The sequence below is a fragment of the Pipra filicauda genome, unplaced genomic scaffold (assembly GCF_003945595.2).
Source record: "Pipra filicauda isolate LSUMZ 115617 unplaced genomic scaffold, ASM394559v2 scaffold2_size9829703_pilon, whole genome shotgun sequence".
NCBI lineage: Eukaryota > Metazoa > Chordata > Aves > Passeriformes > Pipridae > Pipra > Pipra filicauda.
The window spans coordinates 6,574,275-6,586,925 of record NW_024104421.1 but is presented as its reverse complement, the minus strand read 5'-3'; the positions used below and the strand labels follow the sequence as shown (position 1 = coordinate 6,586,925).

The following is a 12,651-nucleotide window of genomic DNA, read 5'->3' as shown; positions in this document are numbered from 1 at the left end:
GTCTTTGGAAATATAACACTTAATGGGGCAGGCGAGGTGAAAAAGGCTGCTGTTGGCCCAAAATGCCTCCAAATGACAGTGTTCTGCTCAAGGTAGTCCCTGTCACTGTGCAGATTTTCCTACTTCCTTCTGGCTCAGTGGTGAGTGTTGCTGTGGTCAAGCTGCTTTGCAGGGCCAGTGAGATGTGGAGGTCAGCTTAGTGGCTTCCCCATCATAAAGACTGGCTTGATGGGCACTGCTTGATGGGTTACTACAATTTCTGATGGCAGGCTGGGACCACATTAAGATGCCAGGTAGGAAATGGCTGAACTGAAGGTATTACCTCTGATCTGTGCTAACCTGAATTGAATTTCTGTAATTTTCACATACGGAATGTGAAACTACCTGAGATTGTTGGACACAGTATATCAAGGGGATTTTCCCCTCACTTAACTGCCAGATCCTACGGCTGTTGCTGGACTATGGGACTGTTGAGCTTTCAGATAACTGGCATAGTACTCTCAGCTGGTCAGCCTTTGGAGCACGGTGTCAGAGCTAGCACATGGAGACCCTTCCAGTCATGCCTGGTTACTGCAGGAAGGATAACGCTGGTGAGTTAATCAGGGTGATGTGGTTCCCAGTGTGGCTTTGTGTGCTGACCTGACAGTATGTCATAGAAGTTGAAATAGTAGCATATGGTAAAGAGAGATGAGGACAATAAAAGCCTGAATGACCCAAATGTAAAGAGTAGGCCTAAGTAATGAAGAAACATGAGTAAAGTGCGTCTTAATGCAACTTTATACTTTGTTTGCTGTGGACCATTGTCTGTAGCATGATCATAATCAAAACAGGTAGTGTAGCTGTGAGCAGACTTGTGCATAAGCATATGAACATTAACATCTTCATAGGTCAGTACATGGTTATTGGTGTCTGTGTTATGATTTTTAAAAGAGCCTAAGGACTGGGAATTATTTGAGCAGATTTCTTCCTTTTTTTTTTTTTTTTTGTTGTTGCACCTCTGTGTGTGTGTGTCATTTCACATAGCAAATATGCTTTTCATCAATCCAGTTTACCTGCCTGAAAGACAACTCTGTGGTGGTGCCAGTGCCTTTAATGATGGAGGAATTACATCTGGCACATGACAGTTTTACCCTGCTCAGGCACAAAGCACAGTCACTTGTCTTTGTAGGTAGATGAGTTTGGCAGTTTGGATGATGTGCAAATTATCACAAGGATAATTTGGAAGGAGTTATGAGTATGGGGACCTGATGTGATCACATGACTCCAGATCAAAGCCTTCTCCTAGTGGTCGCTTCATCCCTTCCATGAACTCCACATAATCTTCAGTAGGGTCCTGTCTGCATTTACACATCTCATTTTAGTAAATTTGGTTGAAGTCTGCATAGTACTCTTACACTTGTGCTGGGTCTAAATAGATTTTACAGATTCGAGTGCTGAGAAAGTGGTGATTGGGGGGGTAGAGAGCATGAAAGAGAGCACAATCATTACAGAAGGGTCAGTGATACAGAGGCAAAACTAGAGGAAGTGGAGGATGTAGGTAAAAGAGGCTCAGGAGGATACAGGAAATTTGCAGGGGAAAAAAAGCTTTAGCTGAAAGCAAATTAGGTATTAAGTTAATGAAGAATGGCTTTTTCGAGTGACAGGTTGTAAAATAGCATCAGATTCTGTGAATGGCTCCAGACTGCAGATGTTCATACACACATGCAAGCACACACACAGACACATACAAAGGCAGGAGGGGAAAAATTGTTCATTTTCAAATGAAAAGAAATTACTTCTTTTAAATTATTATCCCCTTAAATGTTAAGCAAAGTTTTTAAGGGAAAGAGATTTTAGAGTGATTATACGACTAAACACTAAAAAAGTGTTTTATATTGCTTTGACTAAAGGATTATTGGAAAAAAATTTTGTCTTGTTGAAAGAGGTGAAGAAAAATTGTTGGTTTGAAACACTGGCAAACAGGAAAAATAACCATCAGAGAAATGTGACAACCTAAATTTGCCTTCTGTTGAAGGTACCCGGCCCTATCCGTAGCTGAAAGATGGTGTAGTTCCCTTGGCTTTAATAAAAATAAGTTGTTTTTACCAGAACTGATGTTTACTAGACTATCTGTGTTATGCAAATGGTTCAGAGAGAAAAGAATCACATTCACAAAGAACAATACCACCTTAAGCGCATTTGCTGTCTCTCCGTGGCAACTGCTATGTTGGTTTTTGTGCTGGAATCCACAAGGATTTATTCATGCTCCCAGTGAGAACTGTTATTTTCCCCATTACAAGGTGACATGTGACACAAGAGCACCCAATCCTCTTAATTCGTATTAATTTTTTAGATACCTTTGTGAATTTGCTTTACCTGTAGAATACCACACTACCCTAGAGTGCAGTGAATGTTATTGCAGATGGTAATATAATATATAAATTTTCACTAGTACATTCATATTGTTCCCTTATTGCTCCCAAAATAATCAGAGAGGCAGGTGATCCTTAGTCCCTTCCTCATCCTATCAGTACCAGCTGTGTGGACAGACCATGCTCTAATGACTCCAGGCCAAGCTTCGTTTGCCTCTTGAGAGTACGTAGATGTTTGTCCCAGACAAAGGGGGAAGGGTTGGCAGTGGAGGAGCTGAAGAAACAAGTGAGCTTTCTCACCATGCTCTGGAGTTGCTCTCATATTCAGAGACAGCCAAAGACTAACAATGAGACAGAGAGGAAGTAAGGGAAGGGTATGTGTGTGGGTAGTGTGTGCAAAGCTTTCTTCCAGCTCTCCACTGAGCCATGACCTGGTTTCTCCAGGAGATGCCTGCTGTTTTCTTATTTTCGAAGCAAGTTTCTGAGACAATGCTTTGCATGCCAAGCAGGGTCAGCCACTCAGATAGGAAGGGTTCTGAACGGGACACAGAATCCCCTTTCCACCTTCCCTAGTGCCTTCTCTAGTGCTTTCCTCTTTTTTTCTTCTTTTCCTTCTCTTTTCCCTTTCTTTGTTCAAAATGAGGAAACAATTTTTATGTGCATGAAGAAAAAAAAAGGGAACTTTCAGAAGTATTAAATAAAACTTATTGCTGTGCCTACTAGACACTAATTTTTGTATTGTTATTGTTATCTTGACAGAATCCAAGAAGAAGAAAAAGGAAGGCAAGAAACAAGAGAAGATGCTGGATTAATGGAGTCAACTTGGGCAATTTGAGAAAGGGACATCAGCAAACATGATCAGTTAACAGTTTCATTTATACCTAGGCATTTTATCCTAAAATTATTTATAGCTTAATGGTACCATAGAAGGAAACAAGCAAACACAGAAAAAAAAAATCCTTTTTTTATTACTTTAGTATTTTTAATGTATAACCCTAACAACAACTTTTAGAGGCCTGTAATAAAGACTCCAAACTCATTTAGAAAATGATTTCTATTGTATATTGAACAATGTAGACCTTTTTAAAATATTTTTTTTTCAAGTCTTGCCATAGGTCTCAATCTGGTAATTAGTCCATGCAAGCAGAACCTGAGCCCGTGTGGAGCTCTGCTGAAGCCAGTATGAATACAGGACTCTGGCTGGATGCATTTATATTTAAGACTGGGACCTTATATCTAAAAAAACCTGAGGCTTGTTTCTTAATTTCTGATTACATCTAGATAACTCTATGAAATTGTTTGTTTAAGGGAAGGATGGGGGCATTTTGTTTAGTATTTACAAATACAAAATTTTCTTGGATTTGTGGTGAACGTTCATTCCAAGATGTCACCATTTGCTGATAAAACCCAGTAACACTCCTTTCCTTAGCCATATTTTGGATGTTGGCAGTAAATCTGAAATATTTCAATGGCTGGACGTAGAAGAGTCCTAATTTTTCATTATTTTCTAGCAATGATTTTTCCAAGTGGAATAATAGCAAAACTTTCCATTTTTTAACATGTCAGTGTTGAGGTAGTGTCCTCTGTTTTACCTATAAGAGCTGAAAAATGCTTTATTTTATTTGTTTATTTTGCCAGAAGGGAGAATAACCTTTTCATAAAAGATCTAGTTGAAATTGTTGTGATTCTGCCTGAGCCAGCTCCCTTTTTTATCAGTGGCAATCTTCCTGTTTATTTTAATTATAGCTGGTTGAAAAATAGTATGTCTGGTGGGAAATAACAGAAGAAATCTGTTTAGAAACTGCCAGAGGTAGTTCATATTTTTGATCAAAAAGGGACAATTTGTGGAACTTGAAACAAATAGGAATGAAATGAAATTTTGTTTCTCTATTAGTAAAACAGAAAGGAAATACAAAAGCAGTACCTTTTACTTTCATTTTTACATAAGCAAAAAGACCTTGGAAAAACTCAGTCAACATAACAGTAGTTGGGATTTTTTTATTAAATAGTCTGCAGGGGGTGGGGGAGGAAAGAAAAAATATAGCCAGCTCGTTTTCAGTTTGCTCAGTTTTACCTAATCTAAATGATTCTGAGTCCTGAGAAAAGTCACAAAGTAGAAAAAAACCTGGAAAAGCACTGGTCTGTCCCAAGCTATAGGGTTGTTTAAGAAGCTGACGACCAGCAGACCAAAATTTTTAGATGAAACCTAAGGGATTTCAGTGCCCAAACGAAGTTCAAAATCATTGCTTCTAAATTCTAAATCTTTAAATTCAACAACAAGAAATAAGCTTTGCTACCTGTGTAGGCTGCAGGCTTGCCTGCTGCTCAAGAGGAATAGTCTCCCTTGTACTCCTGCATGGTACCCACTGACTTCAGCAAAGCTGCAGCAGGGTGTGTTATGTCTGAGTAAATCACAGGGCTCTCTTGGGATTAGCTTGTAGACAAGCAGAGAGTCTTTGTCCAGACTACCATCACTACTGTTTTCTATGCAAGAACTTTATAACAATTGCAGAGCTTGCCCTCTTTTTTCTCACGTGGAGGGTACGGCTGATCCGGACTGACGGTGAGGCAAGTCCTTCTGTAGATGTTCCCAAACACTTCTGAAGCCAGCTAGCCAAGGCTGCACATAGCTTAAGGTAGACTAGCCTCACAATTATCTCCCAGATTCCCTGGGTGTGTCTTGCAGTCTGTGTTGATGTCCTTGTTAATTTGACTATGCTGTTAGACATACCTGAGCCCCAGGTGCAGTTAAAAAATGTCCCCCACACGTGGTGGATGTGCAATGACCAAATCTAAAATCGCAAAGGCTCATATTTAGATGGTTCTGGGTGCTATTTGGTTTGTTCATGGTCTAATCAGGTCTACCTGTGCTTGTGCCTCAGATTTAAACTGGTGGGATGGTAGGTCTGATTGAAAGCAAAGGGAGAAAGAAACTTTTTCACTCACCAAAGGTTTGTCTGTCTAAATGCTGCATCAGTTCACTTAAAGTGGTTCAGCTTTGAGTGCAAACACTGTTGCACCATTGTCTTACACTGGTTAATCTAGTCCATGTTTCATAGGGAACTGGCAGGAATTTGGAATGATGCTGAGACCAACACTTTGACTATCCTTTAGTCAAAATCTTAGATGTGACTTCTGATTTCCAGCTTTGTGAGTAAGAAGAAAAGTTCCCCTGTGTTCCCTCTGATGCCTTATGGCCCTTTTGTTTAACTGCCCATCTGGCTTGTTAAAGGAACATTCCTAATAGTTTTTGAAGGAGGCCAGTCAAGTTCCTATGGTGATATAGGGCCTTCATGGAGAGAGTTTACAGAAAACAAAGAAACAAAACAAAAAATACCATGTTAGGACCAGAAGAAAATGCAGCAGTCCTGGTAGCAAAGGGAGAACATTTCCTATGTACTACTCATCCACATATGTTTGGATCTCTATTGGCATCTTATTGTTGACAGCACTTGGAGTTAAAGTTTATAAACTTAAAATTAAGAAAATTTCCAATAAACCAGCACAAGAAGTTCAGTGGAAACTCTAGCTATGCAGGAGATAGTAAAAGTAATTCGTGGCAGAACACAGAGGAAGACTGAATAGGTCAGTCAGGTCAACTCTGAAAGTAGGTACTTGGTACCTACATGGGGCCATTGTTTCACTAGTGACATTATCAACAAAGCAAAAGGCAAGTATCTGGACAAAACCTCTTCCCACCCATATTGCTCAGTTTCTACTTCAGTCATGCTGAAATTTCTCCTTATTTGCTTTCTAATCTTCTACCCTCTCCGTCCTTTTGGAGGGCAAGCTTCTCTGATAGTGCTGTGGGAGCGGCTACTTCAGATGAAATATGTGTTTACCCTCGTGGTGCTATCCTGTTACAATGGCAAATGACTTAGCATAGATGTATAGCTTACTAGTTTAACTGACAGAAGCTTGTTTAATGAATGTCCCTCTCAAGGAGTGGTTTACATCTTCATATGCTACAGCTATAATATAGTACGGGGAGGTGATAGAAATCCCCCAAATGACAACCTTTTTCTGAGCACTCAAATCTCTTGGAAAAAGCGGGTTGAATCGCTGAACATCAGCAAAGGATGAATCTACATCCAGACTCTGGATTCTAGCAAGTTTAAACTTAGGGTATATTTGGATATATTTCCTTTCTCTTTCTCTACATAGGCCGAGGCAATGCCTGTATGCAGTTAGGCCTGCCTATATCTTGACTCAAAACTGTATTTGAGCATTGGGACATTTTCTGACTTTGACATGTCTTCTGGCAGAAGTGCCCATAGTGAAAGAGAATCATTGCTTTGTCAGCCTGGCTTATTTAACAGTCTATTATGTGCAGCAGAAGTGCAGGGCAAGGCTCCAGGAAGGGAAAACATTTGTACATGTGGATAGATACTAAATTGTAATTTACTGATTCTCATCTTCTAATTCCATAATGACATTCTGGGCTGAACTGTTTTTCAAAGGAGAAAAAATTAGAAGAAATGAAAGAATAATAATTATAAAATGTATCAACAGACAATGTTGGAGACTGTCAAGAAGAGACAGATATAAAGTCAGGAGCATTTTATACAAACTTCTTTTGCATGCTCCTTAAGTACAGAAAGCAGAATTACTGGTTGGCACATTTGTTTTTATGCTTTCCTTGATTTGTGCCTTAATGAAAACTAATCAAATGTATAGTGTTACAGAGAAGCAAAGTCCCACTCCAACCTCAAAGAAAGAGTTCATCTGGAGGCAAAGTCAAAGGAGATAATAGTATGTCTATATTTTCCATTTAGGAGTGCAAGGTATGCTGACATTGATAGGAGAAAACATAACATCCTTCTTTAACTCTGGTGTATATCCTTCACTTGGCACTTGGCAGTGGACAATTCAAGTAAAACAATGGAGCATTAGGATGAACTAAGAGGAAGTGAATACTGACGAAGACTGTTTATGAAAACAGGCCTATAGACCCCCTGAATCTAATAATGCTGCTAGCAGGAAGCATCTGAAGACAAACATTTCCTGCTTGTTTAATGAAATTCCTTAACATATGATGAAAACTTCTGAGCTTTCTGAGGCTAATATCAATGTTGAGGGTGGGACAAAAACCAACCTGATTTTCTCTCATTCTAGGAGCTGCAACAACATTAACAATGTAAATTCACCACTTTTCTAAAACAAAATATTGATGAGGTACACCATTTTGACATGACACAGATAGTCTTTCATATCTCCCAAATTCTTATAAGAAGGGGAAGTGTGCATAGGAAGTATCTTGTATTCAATCTATTTCAATTCTCCAGGACAGCATTCCTGTGGACTTGTGATTGAGTTCTCTCCTTTGCAGAGACAGATTATACCTGTTTCCAGCCTTCCCCCACTCATCTGTAATTTTGATAGCATTTATAGGTTTTCTGTCAATTCTGCCAAGGCATTCTACCTCTCAGTTAAGCTTCTGTGGATGGTGCTGATCTTTCCTCATCCCTGAGGCTATTTTCTCCATTTCTTCCTGGATTGTTGCACAACAGCCCCAGGAAGCCCATACCATCAGGTACCGCCAAACATGTCCTAAGATTAAAAGACACAGTGGCAATTTGTTAATCAGATGATGACAGTAAACAAGGAAGAATGAGAATGAGCCGAGAGATTCCCTGGATTCACTGGGAGGGTGGATTGCTGGTAAAACCTTTGTCATAGTCCAACCTGGGCAAGATTTCCTAGGGGACAGAAATGATCAAATGATCATCTCAAAAATTAGAGACACTGATTCAGGAGTGTCTGCCCTCAAAAGAAAAGTATCTTAGCTAGATAAATAGTGGCAAGAAGCTGCTTCCTTTACCTCTATCCTCTTTTATCATTAATTTAAAGGGAAGAGGCATGGTGCATAGAGTTTCAGGGGTAGTGAAAGACTTGCCTGAGCAAAGTAGAGCAAGGAGAGAGCTTCATCCACCCATGGGTGTTTGCATTTGGAGAAGGTGAAGTTAGTCTTGTTTGTAGCAGCATCAAACTTTGGTTTTGGACCAAAACTAAACAATGCTGAAATCTAATCATTTTTCTGACGGTCCCTTTCTGCTACTCTTCAAAAATGTCCATCTGTCTTGTGGGCTCACCACTCTGACCTGAGCAGAAGTGAGATCTTTCAAAGAAAACATGGGAATTCAGCTGTATTCAACTATTGTTGTCTCATTGGTGGGGCTCTACCACCCTTTAGCCCTTCCTGCCATTTGCCATTTAAATATGGAGTGTCTTGGAATCCCAGATGTCTAAAAAACTCAGTAGGTATCTCCTAGCCTTTAAATAACTCTGCTTGAGTGAGTTGTGTATGAAAAATCTGTTCCTGCAGATTTTATTCCTTTCTTAGAAAAAACACAGTAACAACCAAAACCTACAACAAAACTGAATGCATGTGTTCAATGGATGGATTTACTGATGAGATAAAGCAGAGGCTCACAAGTATTCCCATTTCAGAAGGTCATTGAAAGTTAAAGACTGTACAAAACATTTAACCCTGAATTCAGTGATGAAAAGCTAGGAAAATGGATAGTCTCTGCAGGGCTGTTTTACCTACAGCCAATTTCAGTCAATTAATTCTACTGTTTGAATTCCCTCACCCTAATCTACCTGGCAACGAGACATTATTTAACTTTTCTCATTAGGTCATTCATTGCACTTCCCATATTATAATTATGTAGTTCATCCAGACTTTTACAGCTGAAGGAAATGGCTGTGAAAATCCAGAATGTGTTGTGGTTGCTGAGGAGACCTGAAGCAGAGGCAGGCTAGTACTGCTGCAACTTAGAGCTAGAAGCCACCTAATGAAGATGTCAGCACCAGACACAGCAGCTTTCTAAATGCACATGTATACATACTGCATATATTATATATATCCATATATGGGAAAGTAAAACTGTAGAAAAGTGCATGCATAACTCCAAATGTGAATCACAACTACTGCTGTCACATTTTCATGCTATGGTTGAAAGGAAAGAGCTTTTTGTCCTGTGTCATTATTTAAAGGAGGATACAAAAGTATGATGAAGAGCTAGATTTCTTCCCACTTGCCAGCACATCAGTTTAAGGATAGCTGTGTCCAAGGGAAATGCAAAACACATGCCAATGAAATGGCCCAAAGGACTTACTATCACAGTGGTGTTCTCTTCTGTCACACCAAGTACATGGAAGAGTTTTGTTCAAAGCTTTGAAGTGGACGAACTGCTTCAGTTACGTGTGATAGAAACCCAGGCAGAAAAAGCCTTTTTCTCTGCCAATAAAAACTGAGGAAAGTGGGTAAAAAAAGATGGAAAAATCAAAGTAAGACAGAAACTATCTTAATACTTGTAGTTTGAGTGTTAAACTGAAAGAAGGAATGAAAGTCAAAAATAACAAATTAAAGCCTGAACATCATGTTCAATGGATTTCTAATTCTGTATATATCTATTAAACCAGTGCTATATGATATCTTCTCATGGGTTACTTTCTTTTTCCTGTTCCTCTTCCTTTTTTTTTTTCAGTTTGTATATTGATTTTGTAAGCTAGCAGTGTGTTACCTTTTCAATTTTTTAAAACTTGTATGAAAGCCATATATCCATATTGTAGAATGAAAGCATTAATCCTGTAACATCCCTTAATGTTTCCTTTAGCTCTGTGGGATTGTGGGGGGCTCTAGCGAATGTATATGTTTACCAATTGTATCAACATAATTCACTTGCTCTTAGCGGCGATAAAGAATTAAATAAACTAATACACAGACACATGGTGTTCTCATTTGTTTGTGAAAACTGTTTCTGGAATTTCTTGATTTAATTACAAGTTCTTAATATTTCTTTATTGTACTAATTTTCATCAGCTGTAGGTGTTGTTCGTCACAGAAACAACCTTGTGAATTCAGAAAAAGTTTTAGTCTGTAGAAAGAAATCTTCCAGAAAATGATTCTAGCAGAAAATATCTCTTTGGTTTATGCATATTAAATTCTATCTGTGTCAACTTCCTGACACTTTTCAGTTCTGTTTCAGTATACAGTTATTTCAATCTGTGTAATACTGACACAATGATGGGTTGCAGAGAAAAAGTTTGATTTTTTTAAATAATTATCAGCTAAGCATTGGGAAAACCTTATTCCCAGCCCTGTCACGCTCAGCTCTTTTACTTTAACAGTGAGTTTAATGAGTGTGTATGTGTTTACTGAGAGATGATTAAGACTCGAGTAGAACAAAGAAGTTACATTATGTTAATGAACTAAATAGAATTATGCAGAAATTCAGGTAGTGGTCGTTGTAACGTTAATTTTTTCTCCTTTCTTTTTGTTCCTTCATTGTCCCTTTTTCCTAAATGTAGTTTCTTTTCCAGATGCTTTTCCAGATTCTGTCTCTTGTCCAAGTATTAGTTTAAATGTTAGAATAATTAATTACTCCATACAAACCATTCTATCACTCACTGCCAAAAGAGGAAGATGCTTCATATGGTTTACAAGACTAGGAGATTTATACAGGCTTCTGAAATTGTTTGGAAGAAAATGGAGTATTAAAAGGTATGAAAACTGACAGTACATTCTTCAAAGCACTAATGGACTCAGCAACCTGAATCTTATCCTTGAAAAGGAGATCAAGCACTCATATTGTTTAATTACAGAAGAAAAACTTTAATTCCTTTTTAATATGCTACTTGGCAGTTAGTTACATTTTTTAGGCTACTGAGTAATGAGAGAGTTTTAAGATACTCTTGTATTTCCATGTGAGATACCTGATCTCATCAGCAAGCCTGAGCTGCCTGGAAAAGGCCCCAGAGCTCATATGGGGTACTGCAGTACTGCAGCTGAAGTTAAAAGCCTGTTTATACTTCATTATCCTTCTGGCCTTGCACAGAGTAGACTTGTAGTTAATACTTAAATGCATGATAGTCACATTTGCACAGACACAGAGACACACTCACTTCATTCCTTGCTTTGCAGATGATGGAGCAACACCTGATTGGCTCTGAGAACAGAGAATTTGCAAAATGAACTCTTCATGTTCAAGATGAAGCATTCTCACAAAGTAGTAATCCAGTTTTTTGTCCATTATCATATTTTACAGTGATATGGGAAGTCACCGACATGAGATCATCTCTTGGTTTTTCTCAGCCTGTGCTAATTGTCTCTAGTGAAACACAAATGGAAGAAAAAAATCTGTGATCCTGTAGTAAAATAGAAGTCTGTTATAGAACCTTTGCTGGGAGCATTTTTGAACAAAGATCATTACATTTGCAGTCAAATGACATTTGACATTAAATATAAACATACATACAAACCCACACAGAGTATCTTTCACAGAAAAATATCCCCATCCTTTCTGGGTACACTGAGTTACAGAAGGCTTTCTTGCTAAACAATCAACAGTGAAATTATTGCCTCCATTGTCAAAGAATGTTTTTTATTTGTACTTATTCAGTCTCTGTTTTCTTAGTTACACTTTTTATTTGCTGCTTTGCACCATTTCTACTACAGGAGCAAAAGATGAAAGTTTTCATCTGAAAAGGTCAGTGACTGTCTTTTTTCCTGTTCAGAAGATAAAACCTTGCAAGACCAAAACCACAAGAAAGAATCCTTATTAAAAAAAATAAAAAAAAATATTTCAATTAATTGATAGAAATTTAGCAGTTCCCCAGTGTTTGTTATCGGAAGTCCTAGAGGCAGAGTAAAAGTAAAGTGTTGTATGTTGGGGGTGGACTAAAGGCAAAAATCTTTCCATAATCATAATTAACCTGCATACTACTGCATTTTGAGAGAGGAACTGTTATTTTGTTTTGATTTTTTTCCCCTCATGTACAACTTAAAAATTCACTGTTCACAATAAAAGAGTTCTGCACCCATCTAATTACGTGGGGATTTTTCTGCTTGAAAAGCTTTAGCTTTTTTATTAAATTAATTTTTATATTTTGCACAGATGCTCGCGGAACCTAGATACTCAGCCTCAGTCAAGTGCAGGGTGGTTGTTTTGTTGTTTGTGTTACTCCAGGGTACACAGTGGGACTCAGACAAAGTGTCTGCCTGGGGATGTGCTTGATGCAAAAGGAATCTCCAGCTGCAAGAATGGACAAACTCCCACTTTTTCCTCAAAGCATTTATGGTGGAGGTAGTGGCCAAAGTGCAATATTATCCCTATTGACCTTTTCCCCTTCCTTTCTTTTCCTTTCTTCCTTTCTTGCTTTCTTTCTTCCTTTCTTTTACTCTCTGCTTGGGCTTAGGCCTCACACTGCTGAACTAGAATAACCTGGAAAGACATATGCAATTGCATGGAGTTGCTGTTGCAAATAGTCTTTAAACTTCTGTGGGGCTAGAGGA

General features: G+C 38.4%; 1 protein-coding gene across 1 annotated transcript in view; it reads left to right on the top strand.

Annotated features, from left to right (window-relative positions):
* Positions 1 to 10,084, top strand: part of PTN (pleiotrophin) — an 80,039-nt gene extending 69,955 nt beyond the window's left edge. Inside the window, exon 5 of the mRNA XM_027743794.2 lies at positions 3,111 to 10,084. Coding sequence (XP_027599595.1) covers positions 3,111 to 3,163 — 53 coding nt within the window. The 3' untranslated portion in view covers positions 3,164 to 10,084. The remainder of the gene's footprint in view (positions 1 to 3,110) is intronic.
* The last annotated feature ends 2,567 nt before the right edge of the window (positions 10,085 to 12,651 follow it).